The following is a 19,762-nucleotide window of genomic DNA, read 5'->3' on the forward strand; positions in this document are numbered from 1 at the left end:
GGTATTTTTTTTTTGGGGGGGAGGGGAGGGAAAATTTAGGTTCCCAAACTAGATGTAATCCCAGATCTGTCCACTGTCATTCTATTAGCTAGAAAGGAAATTGCAAATCCTATTTGTTCCCACCTATTAAAGGCTGGAAATGAAAGGAGCCACATATATAAAGTTTTAAAAATGTATGCAAGTGTTGTTGTATTCTAAAATATATCCATTTTAGTGTTTGTATAAAAATATTCAAAAACACTTTTCTTCCCCCCAAATCTTTGAGGGACACTGTTTGATCTTATAGTTTAGTGGAAAGAGTCTTGTAACTGCAGAAGCCAGGTGAGCTGGGCTTCACCAGTTATGCTTCTCAACACTGAGCGAGTTAGTTCTCTCTGGGTCTCTCCCCCATTTATAAACAACTTACCTCAACAACAAAGGAGAATCATGATAGTTAATGCAAAAAGTGTCTATCTCATAATTCTCAATAAATAATAGCAGCTGTTACTATCATGGTTGTCAGCTTTTGCTGTTCACAATGTCCTGTGGTATCTCCCTGAGGGCTTTGTACCATAGTTATACCAGAAGCACAGCGATGGCTGCTTGGTACAGTTGTGGTACTCTGGAAGCATGTGAGAAGTGAGCCAGAGAGGCAGTGCAGCCCCCAGTGCCAGCCAACTCTAGTTTTTCCTCTTAGGTAAATTACTCAACTCCTTGTTTTTTCATCTGTAACATGGGGATAATAATAGTGTGACCTATATTGTCACATCCTATATGTTAGGATCATCAAAAATCAGGCATATATTGTTTGCCAACTGCCCTTATTGCTGCAATTGTGTTATTAATATGAAAATGAGATTTTACAAAATCATAAAAATCTGTCCTAGAAAAATTAAATTGATATAGTTGTCTATTCCTGTTGAAATGTGACCACTGCCCTTTTCTTGTAGATCTGGGTGAATAGTCCCCATACAGCCAGTGGCTACTACACCATCTATGATAGTGAGACTCTTCAAGCTGATCATTTCAACACTCGCCTCAGCTTTGGGGATGCTGCTCAGACACTCTGGGCTCGGACAGGATACCTTGGGTTTGTCCGCAGAACTGAGCTCACAGCAGCCACTGGAGGTATCTTCCACCACTCACTTCTCCCCATTTGAGTTGTTTCATTGGCTGGCTTCCTTCCACCTGTCTGAGTAGTATGAAGTGTATTTAATTGTCCCCGTCAATGCCTCTTGAACCCATAAGTGAATTTATATGAATTTATTCATTTGAGGTAACACTGCTCTCTGAAGTGTCTGGGAGGGGAGCACTTAGGGGAATTGCATGAGCTTCCTGGAACCGAGTATTAGTAGTACTGGACAGCTGTAGAGATGGACCTGAACATGAGTAAATACCCAAGGCAAAATGAGACTTCTCAGCCCTATAGGGCTGATTCCAAACCCTTAACAAGCTCCTGGGACAAGTGTTACCTGTCTCTCGACCCTGTACACAGTTTGGGGACTTGAAAGAACAGCCCTAATCCTGGGAATGGGGTGAGGGTGGTAATTCTGGGGAATCAGTTTGCTTATCATGTTGGATATAAGCCTGTGGTTTGAAGGCTCTCATGTAGCATTTCCTCCACCCCCTGCCCTGTTGATCAACATGTGTTCTCTGCTGTCCAGTTTTAACCTTTCTTCCTGGCTGGCATTAAAAGCCACTTGAAAGTACCCAACACTAACTGCACCACACACTGAAGAACTGACATAGATAACTTGCTACACTTTAAAGGTCTAAATTGGACCTTACCTTAGCTCTTTGCAATTGTTCTACAACAAGCAAGGTCCATCATTTTTCAAAAGAGCACATATGAACCCTGTGCATTTAACTCCAACATTATGTTGCATTCAGCATTTGTCTGAACCATATGTATATTCTTTTTGTCAGAGCGTCATGATGCATTATATGTGGTGGGAGCTTTGGATGAAACACTGGAGCTGCGAGGATTACGATACCACCCAATTGATATTGAGACCTCAGTGTCTCGAGTCCACAGGAGCATTGCTGAATGGTAATTTTGCCCACACTGTTCTCTACCTCAGCTTTAGTAGTGATTAAAAACTAATCAGGTTAGTCAGCCATTCATTCCAAACACCTACCTACAGATAGAACTCCATGGCAAAGTTGAGAAAAATAATGACTTTTGTCTTGGATGAATGGTCTGCTATGGCAAAGCCTATTCACAGGAGCCAGAGAAGGCTACAGAGATACCAGGGAACACTGAAGTTTATTCTATGGAACACTGTGGAACTGAGTCTTTTTTAAAATCCTTATTTATTTATTTATTTTTGTGGTGCTGGGGATTAAACCCAGGTCCTTATGCTTTCAAGGTAAGCACTCTACCAACTGAGCTATATTCCCAGCTCAAATTGAGTCCTTTTGAAAGAATAAGCTTTTAATTAGAAGGGACTAGCAGATCATCTGCCTCTAGGAAGTTGGTGTAGTATGGTAGGAAGAATCATGACTTTAAGGTCAAAAGACTTTTTGTGTTGGGTTGGGGGTTACTGGAAATTAAATCCAGGGTCACTTTACTACTGAGCTACATCCCCAGTATTTTTTGTTTTTTGAGACAGGGTCTCACTGAGTTGCTGAGGCTGGCCTTGAACTTGAAATCATACTGTCTCAGCTTCCTGAGTAGCTGGGATTACAGGCCTGCAGACTCCACTCTCCACACTGCTTCTTCATCAGTAAAATACTCTCTTCCACTTCCAATTGCCAGCAGGGTCAAATCAGCTTTTGTTCTTAAATTGTTAGTGGGGAGCAAATTAAAAGAATCAGTGTTATTTTCTCATCTAATTCCCCTCTCACAGCAGGAATTACCCCTGTTTTCCCTGATAAAGATCATCCTACTTCATAATGACTTAAAATGAAAACCCTGTGGTTTTTACCTGGGCTCTTCACTATATAGAACACATCCACTGTCTTTTCTACTCATTTAAAAGTCTGCATCCTTCACCAGTTTTTTCCCCTGCTAAATAGCCAGTTTTTCTGATAGTGGTTCATGCTTTCCATGTACTACTTTTTCTAAAGATGTCTTGGTCAGAATCTCTCCCCAGAATAAGACCTGAATGACACTCTGACCAAGGCAAGAATGTCTTTCAACAAAAAAGTATGTGGAAAGCATGCAGAGAAACTGTATGCCATGGCTACATTCAGATGTTAGATGGTTGGCTTTTATTGCAACCAGATAATTGTTTTTTAGTTTTCCTTAATGATCTGAACCTCTTTTTAAAGTTTAACTCTATATAAACAAGTCAGATCATATGTTCTAACATAGTATTTAGAACTAAAGGAGTTACTGTCTCCACTGTATCTTACAGCACTTTTACACATAGGGAACACTTGTGTGGGACACTTATTAGCTCATGTGAGGTCAGACAGGCTCTCTTCATGTTCAGTTTAAGAATATTATCTTAGATGGGGATAGGGAAGTGGCTCAAGTGGTAGCGCGCTCATCTGGCATGCGTGAGGCACTGGGTTTGATCCTCAGCACCACATAAAAATAAAATAAGGATATCGTGTCCACCTAAATCTAAAAAATAAATATTAAAAAAAAAAAGAATATCATCTTAGAGCTGGACGCAGGAGCATATGCTGTAATCCCATCTACTTGGGAGGTTGAGGCAAGAGCATTACAAGTTCAAGGCTATCTTGGGCAACTTAGACCCTGCCTCAAAATAAAATTTAAAGGGCTAGGGATGTAGAGCTTATCCACAGAGCACTTGCTTAGCATGTAGGAGGCTATGGGTTCAATACCTAGTATCACAAAAAATAAACAGATAAAATTTAAATTTATTTTTATCTTAGAGCTCTTTTGTTGCAAATAACAGAAACTCTCCTCAAAAAAGTTTAAGTGAAAGAAAAAGCCATACATACATTGACTTAATTTTCTTCGTGATTCTTTGTACCTCTGGCCATCCTAGAATGTTCAAACACACGTGTCCTCAGTTCCAATGACCAGCTACAAACTGTAGTCCTCTCCAATACCCCAGGAGATTTTGGACGGCTCGTTTATTAGCTGTGGTCACTGGGTCAAGGTCATGTATTACAACACGACTTTTGGCCTTCTGGTTGGGATCCAGGAGAGAAAGCAGTTCTCAGAGAAATGGGCATCAGTCTTGGCAGGTACTGTAAAAGATGGTTGGAAATGTAATGGCACATTAACTGAATGTTATTGAAATTTCAGTGCTGTGTTCACGTGGACCAACTTGCTTGTGGTGGTTGTGGAACTGTGCGGCTCTGAACAGGAAGCTCTAGATCTGGTTCCTTTAGTGACCAATGTGGTCCTAGAAGAGCATTACCTCATCGTTGGTGTTGTTGTTGTGGTGGACCCAGGTGTCATCCCAATCAACTCCAGAGGAGAGAAGCAGAGGATGCACCTCCGTGACAGCTTCCTGGCTGACCAGTTAGACCCCATCTATGTGGCTTACAACATGTAGCTATCCTTGTAGGGGCTGTCAAGGCCATCCCAAGAATCAGACTGAAGACCCATGGCTAGGAGCTGGTTTCCAAATGATGTGAAATAAGCTGAGATGCCTGCATTATATCCTTCATCTCATCCTGTGGAATTCTGCAATCATACAATACACAGGAAAGGGGATTCTGTGGTGGCAAATGAAAAAAATGTTAACAGTCTATTAGACCTTAGCTTTGACCAGTGTGAGCAACACGTAACTAAAGCAATTATTTGCATGTTGCATTTTTTTCATCTGTTGTACATATTTTCGTATTTTTACCTAATGCCATTTTAGAATTTTTTTAAGGGAGTTTAATGAATTCACATGAAGGGGTAGTCTGAATTATACAGCTACCCGCTCTGTACTGTATTTTGCTATTTTCCCTTAGCTAGATATTTTGTGGGTTTTGTTAACATAAAATTACTCAGCTTATTTTCAGTCAGCTCATAAGCAAATCAGTTAACCCACAGAATATGAGAATTACTTATATATATATATACACATATATATGTAATTCTTCACTGTAAAACATTTTGATCAGTGTTTTAAACATGTAAATAAGAATACATATAATTTAGCTGAACAATTGAAAAATTGACACATATAATTACAGCGACCAAAGTAGAAACATTTCTACTTTGAGAGAATTCCAATATTCTCTTGATGTAGTGATATTGATTAGGTGACTAAAAAGTGCAAATTGCAAGTTTCGCTGCACATTGTTCTGTCTTTGTTGGCTGGTATATTTTATAAACTAAATCTACCTATGTTTGTTTTTAAAGCTTGCATTCCCAATGTCAGCTTAAGCTTCTAAGGATTCAGTCTGTATGAGCTGAAAATCTCCATTTAAATCGAAATTTAAGAAAAAGCAAAAATATATCAGATCCTACCTATTCAAAGGAACCACAATAATTGATTCTGGCCCTGGTGTTGGAACTATCTTTCACATTGAGTGACTACAGAATTTAGAATATCCTCTTTTTCCAGGCCCTTTAATCTGCCTACAGTTCATACATAGAGCTTTTGCTTTCTGAAAATTGAGGAGTGCTCTCTGTCCTTTCAGTTCATAAGGGAAAAGCATTTAAAACCAAGAATAATAGACTGGGAGGGCAGTAGGATCAGTGATCACATGGAACTGTGAGGCCACATTACTGCACATCTCAAAACTGACCAGATTGCTTTGCCAGAATAGCCAGGCTTATGTTGAAATAGGGGAAGTCTGATGTATGCAAGAAACTCTTATGAAATAACTGTTGTCCAGGCCAAGCAGACTGAGTGTGAAACTGAGTTTGGCCTCTAGCTCAGTTTCCTTACTTTGGTCTGATACTTCATGTATTTGAATATAGTTAAATTTTATTATTTTTTTCTTACAGAAATATTTTTTAAAATTAACCTCAAAAGTGAAAAGAATTAACTTGTTAAATCAGAACGGTTCTCTTTGAACCATTCTAGTCTATTATGTAAATATTTATTTAGACTATTTTAATAATACATATTATTTACCCCACTGTAACATCATGTAAACTAAATGTGTTTTTAAACAATTTGTAAGACTTGTAATTACCCTGAAAATAAGGTTTATAAAGCAAAGACCAGACCCTTCACTAGGGCAGCACTCCCAGGCCGCCTTTACGTCTCATGACTCAAAGCCACTTTATGACTGACTCCCATTTACATAGTTATTTTTCTCCCAGCTCATTCTCCATAGAGGGAAGACCTCGAGATACTTTCCAGTTCAGATCTCTTTTTCAGTGTTTCAGAGGGAATTAATTTACATGGGGGAGGTTCTAGCATGTACAAGCATTTCCACTGGGGCAAATGCAAAATCCCAGCGTCTAGCAATGGTTTGGTTTGCAGAGAAAATTACCTGCTTATTTGAAATGTAACATTCTTTAAAACAATTTTTAATGACTAACAAAAGCAGGGGAGGCTGAGTATTAATTAGTTCTATTCTCCATAATCTCTCAATTGTAAGAAGCTATAAGCAGTCTCTTTCCTACGGGTTGGTTGATTATTCTTAGAAACACGAATAGGGTATCAGCATCTAGCCACACTGTCAACTATAAATGTATTGTGAGCCACATCTGTAATTTATGATTTTCTAGTAACCATATTTTAAAAAATAAATAGGTGATATTGATTTTAACATATTTAACCCAACATATCAAAAATACTTTTTGAATGTGAAACAGTATAAAAATTATTAGATGTTTTACTTTTTTCATACTAAGTATTTAAAATCCAGTGTGTATTAAACACATCTTGATTTGGACTAGTCATATTTCAATGCTTCAGTAGCCGAACGTTAGGCTAGTGGCTACTGTATTGGGCAGCATAGACCTATATTCATTCCTTCAAGTTCAGTATTCCATTCATCTCAGAGTATGGCCAACTCCCATTCATTTCAGGCTGATAATCTAGTTTTATCAGTCCTCAAGCCTCCATTTGTCTTTATTTCTTTTCCTTGCTGATGTGTAGCTGCTTTACTAATTTCTTGCATATCCCCCAGAGTGGACTGTGCTAGTGGAAGAAAGAAAACTGAGAGCTGTCCTTGGGGAACCTCATGACTAACTCTGGGAAAGTGTTCCTAGGATGAAAAAAGAGTCCAATCTTAGCCTCCATGGTGTTTGTGGAGTCATCTGCAGATTTAAGGTCTATCTTAAGGTTTATTGCAGACTTGAGTTTAATTTTTTTTTTTTTCTTGATAACACAGTGCTCTTTTTCTTTCCACATTAAGTGGAACTTTTGTGGTAGAACTGACTCTTAAAGCAGGCCTAAAAGGCCATTACTGATAAAATAAACAACAACCCCCAACCTTCCCACAGCCTTTCCAGTCCTCAGAAACACATTCTGTCTGGGTTTTTATGCTGTGGGGGTGGAGGCAACACTTAGCAGTATACCCTCATCTTAAGAGAAATCTTCTGGTTTTAAAGTTTCAGAACCTCTTCCTGGTTCTCAGCAGAAGCAACTGAAAAGTTCTTAGAACTAGTGATACAAGCTATCTTGTGCATCAGTGAGACCCTGGAATGCCCATCTCGCTAATTGACATCAGTGAACCCATATAGTCTTTAATTCTTGCTGCACAAGGGCCCAGTTCTCCCCAGTACACAGCTCTCTTTTCTCCTGCAGTTGTGTTGCCTGGGGCTGTTTAGGGACCATTGCCTCAGTTGGTCTGGTGTGTCTCCTTTAGTCCCTGGGACAGTGTTGGCTTAATGCTTTCCTTGAATCAACAAAGGGCCTGAGGCCTTACATTTGTGTTAAGGTCTCTCCCCAGGCACGGTGCTCAATATCTTGGCCAAATAAATTACTTTTCTTGAATATCCAGGAATCCTTCAGACTAAAGCAAGAGGAGTTATCACCTCACCCTCAAAACTCCAACATGATCTATGCCTTAGTGTTATTTTTGTTGTCTGCTTTGATGTAAAATCAGGAGTGTTTGGAGCAAGAAGCTGCAGTACTCCAAATACACAATAGGCCTTTTCTTTACCATTCATACCTTTCTGGTTTAGGTATATATATAGATGGGCCATGTTATTTGTCCAGAGAAAGAGATTGTAAAAATATAAGAATAATTTTTTAGTCCTAAATGCTGTTCTGTTTACCTTCTGTCAATATATTTACCTGTGTCAAATTCAAACTATAGTACTGTGTAATTATGTATAAATTTTTTTTTATTTATTTGAAATTAGACTAGATATACATTTTTAAAATTTAACATCTGGCTGGACAGTGTTCTATTAACTCATCAAATGTGTTTTCCTTTGTCTTGTGTTAATAAATATTGATGCCTGATTGTGTTTAATCCTTCATGCATTCGGTGGGGGCTAGGGAATTGAGAGATTTTTGTGTGGGAGTGTGTCTATCTATATGCCTAGCTATATCCCGACCAGGAATTGGTAGATTTTACATTGAAGTTCAGGCAGTAAGACGCAACAGTAGCTGGAGTTATGTAAGGAACACAGATAACCAAACTCAAGTGTGATTGAAGGAAGTGAGGTTAAGGAACAACTATGTCATTTGAAAAATTGAGGAGCTTCAGGGCTTTTTTTTTTTTTTTTTTTTTGGTAGTGAAATCAGGGGTATTTTGCCACTGTACTACATCCCCAGCCCTTTATTATTTTTATTTATTTGTTTATTTTGAGAAATGATCTTAATAATTTGCTGAGGGTCTCACTGAATTACTAAGACTAGTCTTAAACTTGAGATCCTCCTGCCTCAGCCTTTCCAGTCACCAGTATTACAGACATGCACCTCTGTGAAGAGTTTGTTGTAGGACTTTATTTTTTTGTGGTTCTGGGGATTGAACCCAGGGCCTTGTGCATGTAAGGCAAGCACTCTACCAACTGAACCAGCCCTGTTGTAGGACTTTTTAAAGGTAATGATTATACTTCAGTTTCCTCTTACCTACGTGGCATGTGGTAGTTTTAAACTTTGGATCATAAGCTTGAATTCTTTTTTTAAATATTCTTTTAGTTGTAGATGGGCATGATACCTTTATTTTTACACAGTGCTAAGGATCGAATCCAGTGCCTCACACATACCAGACAACTGCTCTACCACTGATCCACAATCCCAGCCCAGTAAGTTTGTTTTTTATAATCTGTAATAGGGCTGGATTTCAGCTTTTCCTAAAAATTTGCTTTTTTTCCCCTGGTTTTAGAAAACCTAGTGGGAGTACATCAAATTGAGCATGTTCTCAGAAGCTGGTCCTTGAATTATGGTCTAAGTAACCAGGTACAATGGTACATGCCTGTAATCCCAGCAAGTCAGGTGGACAAGGCAGAAGGATCACAAGTTCAAAGCCAGCCTGGGCAATTTACTAAGACCCTGACTCAAAAAGGACTGGGAATATAGCTCAGTGGTAGAATGGGTTCACATCCCAGTACCAAAAAAAAAAAAAAAAAAAAAAAAGAAAGAATCACAGTCCAAGGTATTTTGGCAGATAGAACATTTTTTTCACTTAACAGGCATTTATTAAGTACCCATTCACTAAGCACAAGGCACTGTGTCAACAGCTAAAGCAAGAGAAAAATATCAAGTGGCGGGCTGGGGTTGTGGCTCAGTGGTAGAGAGCTCGCCTTGCATGTGTGAGGCAATCCTCATGTGGTTTGATCCTCAGCACCACATAAAAATAAAATGAAGATATTGTGTTCACCTAAAACTAAAATATAAATATTTTTTGAAGATCCTTTAAAAACAAAATCAAGTCACTGCCTTCAAGGATACAGGAAAATAATCACAATACAATGTAGTATATATGATAAAAGTGAGAGCAGAGGTGGACTGTGTGAACGGGTAGAAGACGCCCAATCCAGTGACGAGGGGAAATAGTGAGGAATAGCATGCTGCAGGAGGTTCACATCTGAACTGAGTTTGAAGGATGAGATAGCCAGATGCCATGTTTTTTTGTTGTTGTTGTGTGCCAGGATTGAACCCACTGAATCATTAACCCATATCCCTAGCACTTTATTGTATTTAGAGACAGGATGTCATTGAGTTGCTTAGGGCCACCCTTTTGCTGAAGCTGGCTTTGATCCTCCTGCCTCAGTCTCCCAAGTTGCTGGATTATAGACACGCACCACTGCGCCTGACCTCAGATACCGTTTTTCACTGCATAATTGTTGCAGATTTTATGCCAAACTTTTTTTGAAAATGTGAAGCAGCTTTTTTTTTTTTCTTTTGGTCCTCCCTGAACTAGGGGCTTAACCCAGTGGCACTCTTCTGCTGAGCTACATACATCCTCAATCATGCACTAAGTTACATGAAAAAAGTACTTCAGGACATTAAATTCCGAATAGATCCCAACACAACAATACTGGGAGATTTCAATACACTCTTATCACCAATAGACAGGTCATCAATGAAGATATCTCCAACCAAAACAACACTATAAATCAAATGGACCTAAGGGATATCTACAGAATATTCCACCTCAAAACAGCTGAATTCATCTTCTCAGCTGAATATGGAACTTTTTTCCAAAATAGATCATATTCTAGGCCACAAAGCAATTCTCAGCAAATAAAAGAAAATCGATATAATCTCATGTATCCGATCAGGTCCTAATGGAATTATAGTAGAAATCAACAGCAAGAAAATAGAAACAACATAAATACAGAGAGATTGAACAATACTCTCTCAATGAAGAATGTATCACAGAAGAAAATGAGAATAGAAATTAAGAAATTCTTAGAAATGAATAAGAACAAAGATATAGCATATTGAAATCACTAGCACAGTGTGAAAGAAGTTCGAATAAGAAAATTTATAGCACTGAGTGCCTACATTAAAAAATGAGTGAGGTCCTAAATAAATAAGCTTTTGCTCCATCTCAAGGTCCTAGAAAAAGAACAAACTAATCCCAACCAGTAGAAGACAGGGAAATAATTAAGATCAGAGCTCAAATCGATGAAATTGAGAATAAGAAAAACTATAGTGAGGATCAATGCAATGAAGAGTTGGTTCTCTGAAAAGATAAAAAAGAAGAATGACAAACCCTTAGGCAAACTGACCAAAAGAAAGAGAAGGAGCAAATCAAAAAAGATCAGAAATAAAAGAGGAGATATCACCACAGAACTTTCTGATATCAGAGGATTATCAGAACTTATTTTGAAAATTGATACTCTAATAAACTTGAAAACCTGGAAGGTAATGACAGATTTCTAGACACATATGACCTGCCCAGATTGAATCAGGAAGATACAGAAAACCTAAACAGAATAGAAATTTAAACAGCAATTAAAAGCCTCCCAAAAAGAAAAGTCTAGAAACTGATGGATTCTCAGCTGAATTCTACCAGACTTTACAGAACTTAACACCAGTCTTTCTCGAATTAGTCCATGAAACTGAAAGAGAGGGAATGCTCCCAAATACACTTTATAAAGTCAGTATAATCCTGATAATAAAACCAGACAAAGATGTATCAAGGAAAGAAAACTACAGATTATACACACATATACACACACACACATATATATATACACACATACATATGTGTGTGTGTATATATATCTACATATATACACACATACATATGTGTGTGTGTATATATGTAGATATATATGAAAAAATATGTGAAGATATATAAAAGATAAAAAGAAAACCAGCAAAGGGAGGATCTACACTAAAGGGATATTCAACCAAAGGAAAAACTACATCAAATTAAAAACCAGAAATAAACCAAAATGACAGGGTATTATATTTCAATAATAGCCTTGAATGTTAATGGCCTAAACTCATCAATCAAAAGGACTGGCAGACTGGATTAAAAAGCAAGGCCCAATAATATGCTATCTTCAAGAGACTCACCTCACGGGAAAAGACATCTACAGGCTGAAGGTGAAAGGATGGGGAAAAAAAAATATTACTCATATGGATTGCTTAAACAAGCAGGGTTTTCCATCCTCATCTCTGATAAAGTAGATTTCAAGCCAAAGTTATTTAGAAGAGACAAAAAGGACATTTCATACTTCTTAAGGGAAGTGTATATCAGCAAGGTATAACAATTGTAAATATTTATGCTCCAAACAATGGAGCATCTGTATACATCAAACAAATCCTTCTCAAGAATCAAATAGACCACAACACAATAATACTGGGTGACTTTAACACACCTTTTTCACTACTGGACAGATCTTCCAAACAAAAACTAAATAAACTATAGAACTAAATAATAAAATAAGTAATTTAGACTTAACAGACATATATAGAATACTTCATCCATCAATGAGCGAATATACTTTCTTCTCAGCAGCATATGGCTCCTTCTCTAAAATAGACCATATCTTATGCCACAAAGCATAAGATACAAAAAAAAACAGAGATAATACCCTGCATTCTATCAGATCACACAATGTAATGAAATTAGAAATCAATAAGAAAATACAAAATAGAAGCTACTCTAACAAATGGAGATTAAATAATACACTATTGAATGACGAATGGATAGTAGAAGTCAAGGATGAAATTTAAAAAATTCTTAGAGGTAAATGAGAATACTGATACAACATATCAAAATCTCTGGAACACTATGAAGGCAGTACTAAGAGGAAAGTTTATTGCTTTGAGTGCTTTCATTAAAAGAATAAAAAATCAACAAATAAATGACCTAACACTACATCTCAAAGCCCTAGGGGGGGAAAAAAAAGAACAAATCAACACCAAAAACAGAAGACAGGGGAAATAATTTAAATCAGAGCTGAAATTAAAGAAATCAAAAGAATTGGAAAAATTGACAAAACAAAAAGTTGTCTCTTTGAAAAAATAAATAAAATAGATAAACCCCTGATCATGTTAATGAAGAGAAAAAGACAGAAAACTCAAATTACTAAAATACAAGATGAAGAAGGAAGTATCATAATGGATCTGTCTGAAATACAGAAGATAATTAGAAACTATTTGAAGATTTATACAATAAAATAGAAAATATTGAAGACATCAGCAAATTTCTAGAGACATATGACCTACCCAGACTAAATGAGGAGGTCACACGATTTAAACAGGTCAATTTCGAGTAATGAAATAGAAAATGCCATCAAAAGCCTCTCAACAAAGAAAAGCCCAGGACCAGACAGATTCTCAGCCAAGTTCTACAAGACTTTCAAAGAAGAATTAACACCAATACTCCTCAAAGTATTCCATGAAATAAAAAAAGAGGGAACCCTCCCAACTCATTCTCTGAGGCTAATATTACCCTGATAACAAAACCAGACAAAGTCACATCAAGGAAAGAAAACTTCAGACCAATATACCTGATGAACATAGATGCAAAAATTCTCAATAAAATTCTGGCAAACTGGGCTGGGTTGTGGCTCAGCAGTAGAGTGCTTGCCCAGCATGTGTGAGGCCCTGGATTCAAACGTCAGCACCATAAATAAATAAATAAAATAAAGGTATTGTGTCCAACTAAATATTACAAAAAAATCTGGCTGGGGTTGTGGCTTAGTGGTAGAGTGCTTACCTAGCACATGTGATGCCCTGGGTTCAAGTCTCAGCACCACATAAAATAAATAAATAAATAATAAAGCTATTGTGTCCAACTACAACTAAAAAATAAATATTTTTTAAAAATTCTGGCAGGGGCTGGGGATGTGGCTCAAGCAGTAGCGCGCTCGCCTGGCATGCGTGCGGCCCGGATTCAATCCTCAGCACCACATACAAACAAAGATGTTGTGTCCGCCGAAAACTAAAAAATAAATATTAAAAAAAAAAATTCTCTCACTCTCTCTTTAAAAAAAAAAAAAATCTGGCAAATTGCACACAAAAACCTATTAAAAATATAGTGTACCACGATCAAGTGGGGTTCATCCCAGGATGCAGGGTTGGTTAAACAAGTGGAAATCAATAAACATAATTCATCATACTAATAGACTTTAAAACAAGAATTATATAATCATCTCAATAGATGCAGAAAAAGCATCTGACAAAATACAGCACACCTTCATGTTCAAAACACTAGAAAAACTAGGGATAGTAGGAACACACCTCAACATTGTAAAAGCTATATAATGCTAAACCCAGGGCCAGATTCATTCTAAATGGAGAAAACTTGAAAGCATTCACTATAAAAACTGGAACAAGACAAGGATGTCCTCTTTTCACCACTTCTATTCAACATCATCCTTGAAACTCTAGCCAGAGCAATTAGAAGAAAGAAGTTAAAGGGATACAAATAGGTAAAGAGGAACTCAAACTATCACTATTTGCTGATGACATGATTCTATATCTAGAAGATCCAAAAAATTCCACCAGAAAACTTCTAGAACTAATAAATAATTCAGCAAAGTAGCAGGATATAAAATCAACACCCATAAAGTCAAAATGCATTCCTATACATCAGTAATGAATCCACTGAAAGAGAAATTAGAAAAACTACTCTATTCACAATAGTCTCAAAAAATAAAATAAAGTACTTGGGAATCAATTTAACAAAAGAGGTGAAAGACCTCTACAATGAAAACTACAGAACACTAAAGAAAGAAATTGAAGAAAACCTCGGAAGATGAAAAGATCTCCCATGCTCCTGGATAGACAGAATTAATATTATCAAAATGGCCATACATATATTATACATATATAATGCAATTCCTATAAAAATCCCAATAACATTCTTCATAGGAAGATAAAAAGCAACCATGAAATTCATTTGGAAAAATAAGAGACCTAGAATAGAATAGCCAAAGCAATCCTTAGCCCAAGGGAAAAAAAAAAAAGTGATGCAGGAGGCATCACAATACCAGACCTTAAACTATACTACAGAGATAAATAATAACAAAAACAGCATGGTATTGACACCAAATGTAGACCAATGGTACAGAATAGAGGACACAGAGACAAACTCACATAAATACAGTTATCTCATAACAGAGAAAGGTGCCAAAAACATTCACTGGAGAAGATAGCCTATTCAATAAATGGTACTGGGTAACCTGGAAATCCAGATGTAGCAAAATGAAGTTAAACCTCTCTTACCCTGCACAAATATCAACTCAAAGTAGATCAAAGTCTTAGGCACTAGAACAGAGACCCTGCACCTAATAAAAGAAAAAGTAGGCCCAAGTCTTCACCATGTCAGCCTAAGATCTGACTTCCTTAACAAGACTCCTAAAGCACAAGAAATAAAATCAGGAATATATAAATGGGATGGATTCAAACTAAAAAGCTTCTCAACAAAAGAAACAATGAGATGAAGAGAGCCTACATTTTGAGAGAAAATTTTTGCCACATGCAAAAAAGAGCACTAATCTCCAGGATATGTAAAAAACTTAACACCAACAAAAAAAAAATCAATAAATGGGCTAAGGAGCTGAACAGATACTTATCAGAAGAAGATATACAATCAATCAACAAATATATGAAAAAGTGTTCAACATTTCTAGTAATTAGAGAAATGCAAGTCAAAACTACTCTAAAATTTCATCTCATGCTAGTCAGAATGGCAATTATCAAGAATACAAACAACAATAAATGTTGGTGTGAGGATGTGGGGGAAAAGGCACACTCATATGTTGCTGGTGAGGCTGTAAATTGATGCAACCACTATGGTAAGCAGTATGGAGATTCCTTAGAAAACTTGGAATGGAACCACCATTTGACCCAGCTATCCCACTTCTTAGTTTATACCCAAAGGACTTAATATAATAACACAGCCACATCAATGTTTATATGTATATATGTTAATGTTTTTTTTTTATATAAAAAAGCTCAATTCACAACTGCTAAGCTATGGAATCAACTAGGTGCCCTTCAACAGATGAATGGATTTTTTAAAAATGTGGTATATATACATAATGGAATATTAGTTAGCATTAAAAGAGAATGAAATTATGGCTTTTGCAGGTAAATGGATGGAGCTGGAGAATATCATGCTAAGCAAAGTAAGCAAATCCCCCCAAACCAAAGGCCAAATATTCTCTCTGATAAGTGGATGCTGATCCATAATGGAGAGGGGAGAGGCATGGGAAAAATGGAGGAACTGTGATTGGGCCAAGTGGGGGTATGGGAGAGGAGGCATGGGGGCAGGAAAGATGATGGAATTAGTTGGACATCATTATCCTAGGTACATGTGTGACTGCATATATGGTGCAATGCTACATTATGTACAACTATAGAAATGTAAAGTTGTATTGTAGTTGTGTACAATGAATCCAAAGGCATTCTGCTGTCATATATACCTAATTAGAATGAATAAATAAATACATAAATAAATAAATATTTTAAAAAGAGAGTACAGGCAACAATAAATGTTAGCAAGGATGTGGGGGAAAAGGTACACTCATACATTGCTGGTGGGAGTTCAAATTAGTACAACCACTATGGAAAACAGTATGGAGATTCCTCTGAAAACTTAAAATGAAACCACTATTTGACCCAGCTATCCCACTCCTTGATTTATACCCGAAGGACTTAAAATAAGCATACTACAGTGATGCAGCTACACCAATGTTTAACCACTGGGCACAGTGGTGCATGCATGTAATCCCAGCAACTCAGGAGGCCAAAGCAGGAGGATCATTCACAATAGCTAAACTATGGAATCAACCTAGGTGCCCTTTAACAGATGAATGGATAAAGAAAATGTGGTACATATACACATGGAATATTACTCATGATCCTTTGAATTCATACCCCATTGTAGAGCTGTCTACAATAGTGATTTATAAATTTATAATTAGAATTGGAGTTGCAGTAACCCCCAAATTTGGTCCTCAGCCTTTGCATCAAAAACTTTTACAACAGGGAAACTTCTGAAACTACCCATACCCCAGCTAAGTTAATAAATTTAAAATATCTAGGGGAAATAGTGAAGATTTGTGCCATCTGTAAAGATGTCAGAATTCAGAGTTGGTAGTTTCTAGCACAGCTCTGTTTAATTAAACCATCTGGCTCCTTCAGAAACTCATGGATTCTGAATGATGACAATATACTACTTCAAGGTCAATCAAACAGTAGCTTTAATTGCAGCTGCTGTGCCTAACCTAATCTTTGCTGGATCAGACTAATATGTTGTCAGTTACATGGTATGTAGCCCTGAAATAACAAATATACCCTCTTCTATCTCAATCAAGATACAGAATCAGAACCACTGGGCACAGTGGTGCATGCCTATAATCCCAGCAACTCAGGAGGCCAAAGCAGGAGAATCATGAGTTCAAAGCCAGTCTCAGCAACACAGCATGACCCTGTCTCTAAATAAAATATAAAACAGGCTGGGGATGTGGCTCAGTGATTAAGTGCCCCTGGGTTCAATCCCTGGTACCAGAAAAAAAAATTAGAAATAGTTCACATTAACCATTAACATGAAAAAGACAAGAATATACATTTTCATTTTCTCCCAGAGTTGTTACATGATATCTATCTGATCAAACAGGGCCCACAACAAGTGGTTAGTATATTAAAGCATTTTTAAATCAAGTGCAAGGATAGGAAATAAATTCTAGAGGATTTAAATGTCCAATGAGCAGGGGCATGCTGGGATATCCCTGAAAACGTAAAAATCAAATTTTGGCATCTTGCTTTCCTTTCCTCAAAAAAAAAATCAGCACACAGCAGATGCAAGCTCAATTCTTCTTGAGGGAGTTCTTGATTGCTGCTGGGATTGTCTGAGGATGTCGACTTTCACTTCTTCACTCTTCCAAAGCAGACTGTGCCTGTGATTCCCCAGAAGCCTTCATTCCCAGACTAGGGAAGCACTGTTGATCCCTTTTGTTCTGGGGCTTCAGCCTCTTCAAATGTGCAGCTACTAGTTCTTCCAACTCTCCAGCCTGCAGACAGCCACTGTGGACTATCCAGCTTCTGGTTGCATATTATAAAAGAGGAATGCAGCTTCTAATGGAGTTACTCAAAAGACAGCAGACCTTTGCCTCTAAGCTAATCACCCACCAACTGCCACCATGGACCTCTGCACTATCCTGATGCTGAATACCCTTAACTGTCCATGTTCCACCTGATGGAGAACAAGGACTTCAGGGGGCATATTTTTGGCTATTGAATCCCTACGGAGGTCATTGAGGAAGCCCAGTTCCTCACATCTTAAAGTTTAGTCCCTTCAAGGTCCTCAGAGCACTCTGCATTCATCTGGTGAGCAGGGGAAGAGACCCTGAGGAAGACACATGCCTGGGTCACAGTGACTGAAGGACCATACCTTTCTTCTGCTCACATGTTACCAGGACTATCCTTGGCAACACACAACTGCAGGGAAGAATAAATGGAGTCAAGCTTTACACTTGATGGGGAATGAAATGACACTTAGCAAACATTCCATAATCTCTTCCCACATAATAAAACCTGTATAAATCTTGTGAGACTACACATTAGTATAACCACTCTGGGGGCAATTTTTAGTAAAGTGTAATTAAAATGCATTTTAAAAATTAAATGTATCAGTGTAGATGTATTACAGTTGAAATTAAGTTAACATAGGGGCTAGGGATATAGCTCAGTTGGTAGAGTGCTTGCTTTGTATGCACAAGGCCCTGAATTCAATCCCCAGTAGCAAAAAAAAAAAAAAAAGAAAAGAAAAGAAAGGAAAGCAGGGGCTTGTTTACTCACTATAAGGATAAAGGTCAGCTCATGGAATCTAGTGGCTATGGTAAGCACTTGTGTTTAGGGCAGGTTCTGGAACTGGTGTCTAAAAAGTCACTAGGTTGCTCTCTCAGTTCAACTGCCTTTTTTTTGCAGGTGGGTAATACTAGAAAGCTTCTAAGTTTTAGGTCCATTTATTAAATGATACTAATTTTTGTCCAAGCCAAATTACCATGGGGGAGACTCTGATGGCCCAGCCAGGTATCCATTGTTGATAAGATGGATGTCTGAGAAGTTCCTATGAAGACAGAGACACAGTGGGACAAACCTGTAGTTGTTAAGTACTCCAAGGGCCTCATGGACACTATGGTTCCATTCAAACTTAGATAACATGAGGCAGCAAACATTCTCAGAGGTTATGTTACTTGTAAAAATCCTGTTTCAGAAGTATTACCTGGAATAATATGGTTGTGGTCCTTGTAGGGGTGGGAACCTAGGGTGATAGTTTTCCTGCCTATCATAAAGGGTCATGGCTGACACCCCATTGCAAGATAGGTTATAACAAGATGCTGGGAGCCATTAGCCAAGTAGGTATGACAATTTCCTTGCCAGCGTACCCCATGTTGCAGTGACATTGAATGTAGGTGACCTTGCTCAAGGACCAGGGCGGATTAGGGTGTTCCTGGTTTAAGATAATCGGGTTTAGGGCGTTCCCAGTTTAGGTTCCAGGTTTAAGGTTTAAGATTATTCCTGCTGGGAATAGGGCGTATCCTGCTGCCTGAGTTCCCCTTGAGTTCTCACGGGATTCAGACAGTATATTTTGGGAGACAGAAGCCCAGTGGAGGTGAATTTGGGCAGAGAACGTGGATTTGGGCAGAGAACGTGGATTTCCCCAGAACGTGATTGTAGACGGCTGGTGTGAGTTCGGGAATAAAGAGTTGCTGTTTGAATCTACAAGCTGTGTGGTGGCTCGTGATTGTGTGCCCAGCCAGACTGCGGCATTTGTGCCCAGCCAGACTGCGGCATTTGGTGGCTCGTACGGGGAACTTCTGAAGCTTGGAGGTAAGTGAAATTTCTCGCCCCTGAGGAAGAGCGAAAGAATGGGTGACCAATTCAAAAAACAATGTGTTATTGTTTTGATTTATCTTGTTTTTGTTTCAAGCTGCCTATCCCTAGAAATTTCTTAGGCAAACTGGAAAAAATTAGTTGACTAAAGGTTTGAAGTTTGTCGGCCCTGAGGAAGAGAAAAATTTGATTTTTTTTCA

The 19,762-nt window shown here is 37.8% G+C and overlaps 1 protein-coding gene across 4 annotated transcripts in view; it reads left to right on the top strand.

Moving 5' to 3' along the window:
• Positions 1-8,267, top strand: part of Dip2b (disco interacting protein 2 homolog B) — a 232,086-nt gene extending 223,819 nt beyond the window's left edge. For all 4 annotated transcript variants that reach the window (XM_048802722.1, XM_048802724.1, XM_048802723.1 and 1 more), the window contains 3 exons: positions 930-1,107; positions 1,906-2,029; positions 4,205-8,267. In XM_048802722.1, coding sequence (XP_048658679.1) covers positions 930-1,107; positions 1,906-2,029; positions 4,205-4,457 — 555 coding nt within the window. In that variant the 3' untranslated portion in view covers positions 4,458-8,267. The remainder of the gene's footprint in view (positions 1-929; positions 1,108-1,905; positions 2,030-4,204) is intronic.
• Positions 8,268-19,762: the final 11,495 nt, after the last annotated feature.

Source organism: Marmota marmota, unplaced genomic scaffold (assembly GCF_001458135.2).
Source record: "Marmota marmota marmota unplaced genomic scaffold, marMar, whole genome shotgun sequence".
NCBI classification, from domain to species: Eukaryota; Metazoa; Chordata; class Mammalia; order Rodentia; family Sciuridae; genus Marmota; species Marmota marmota.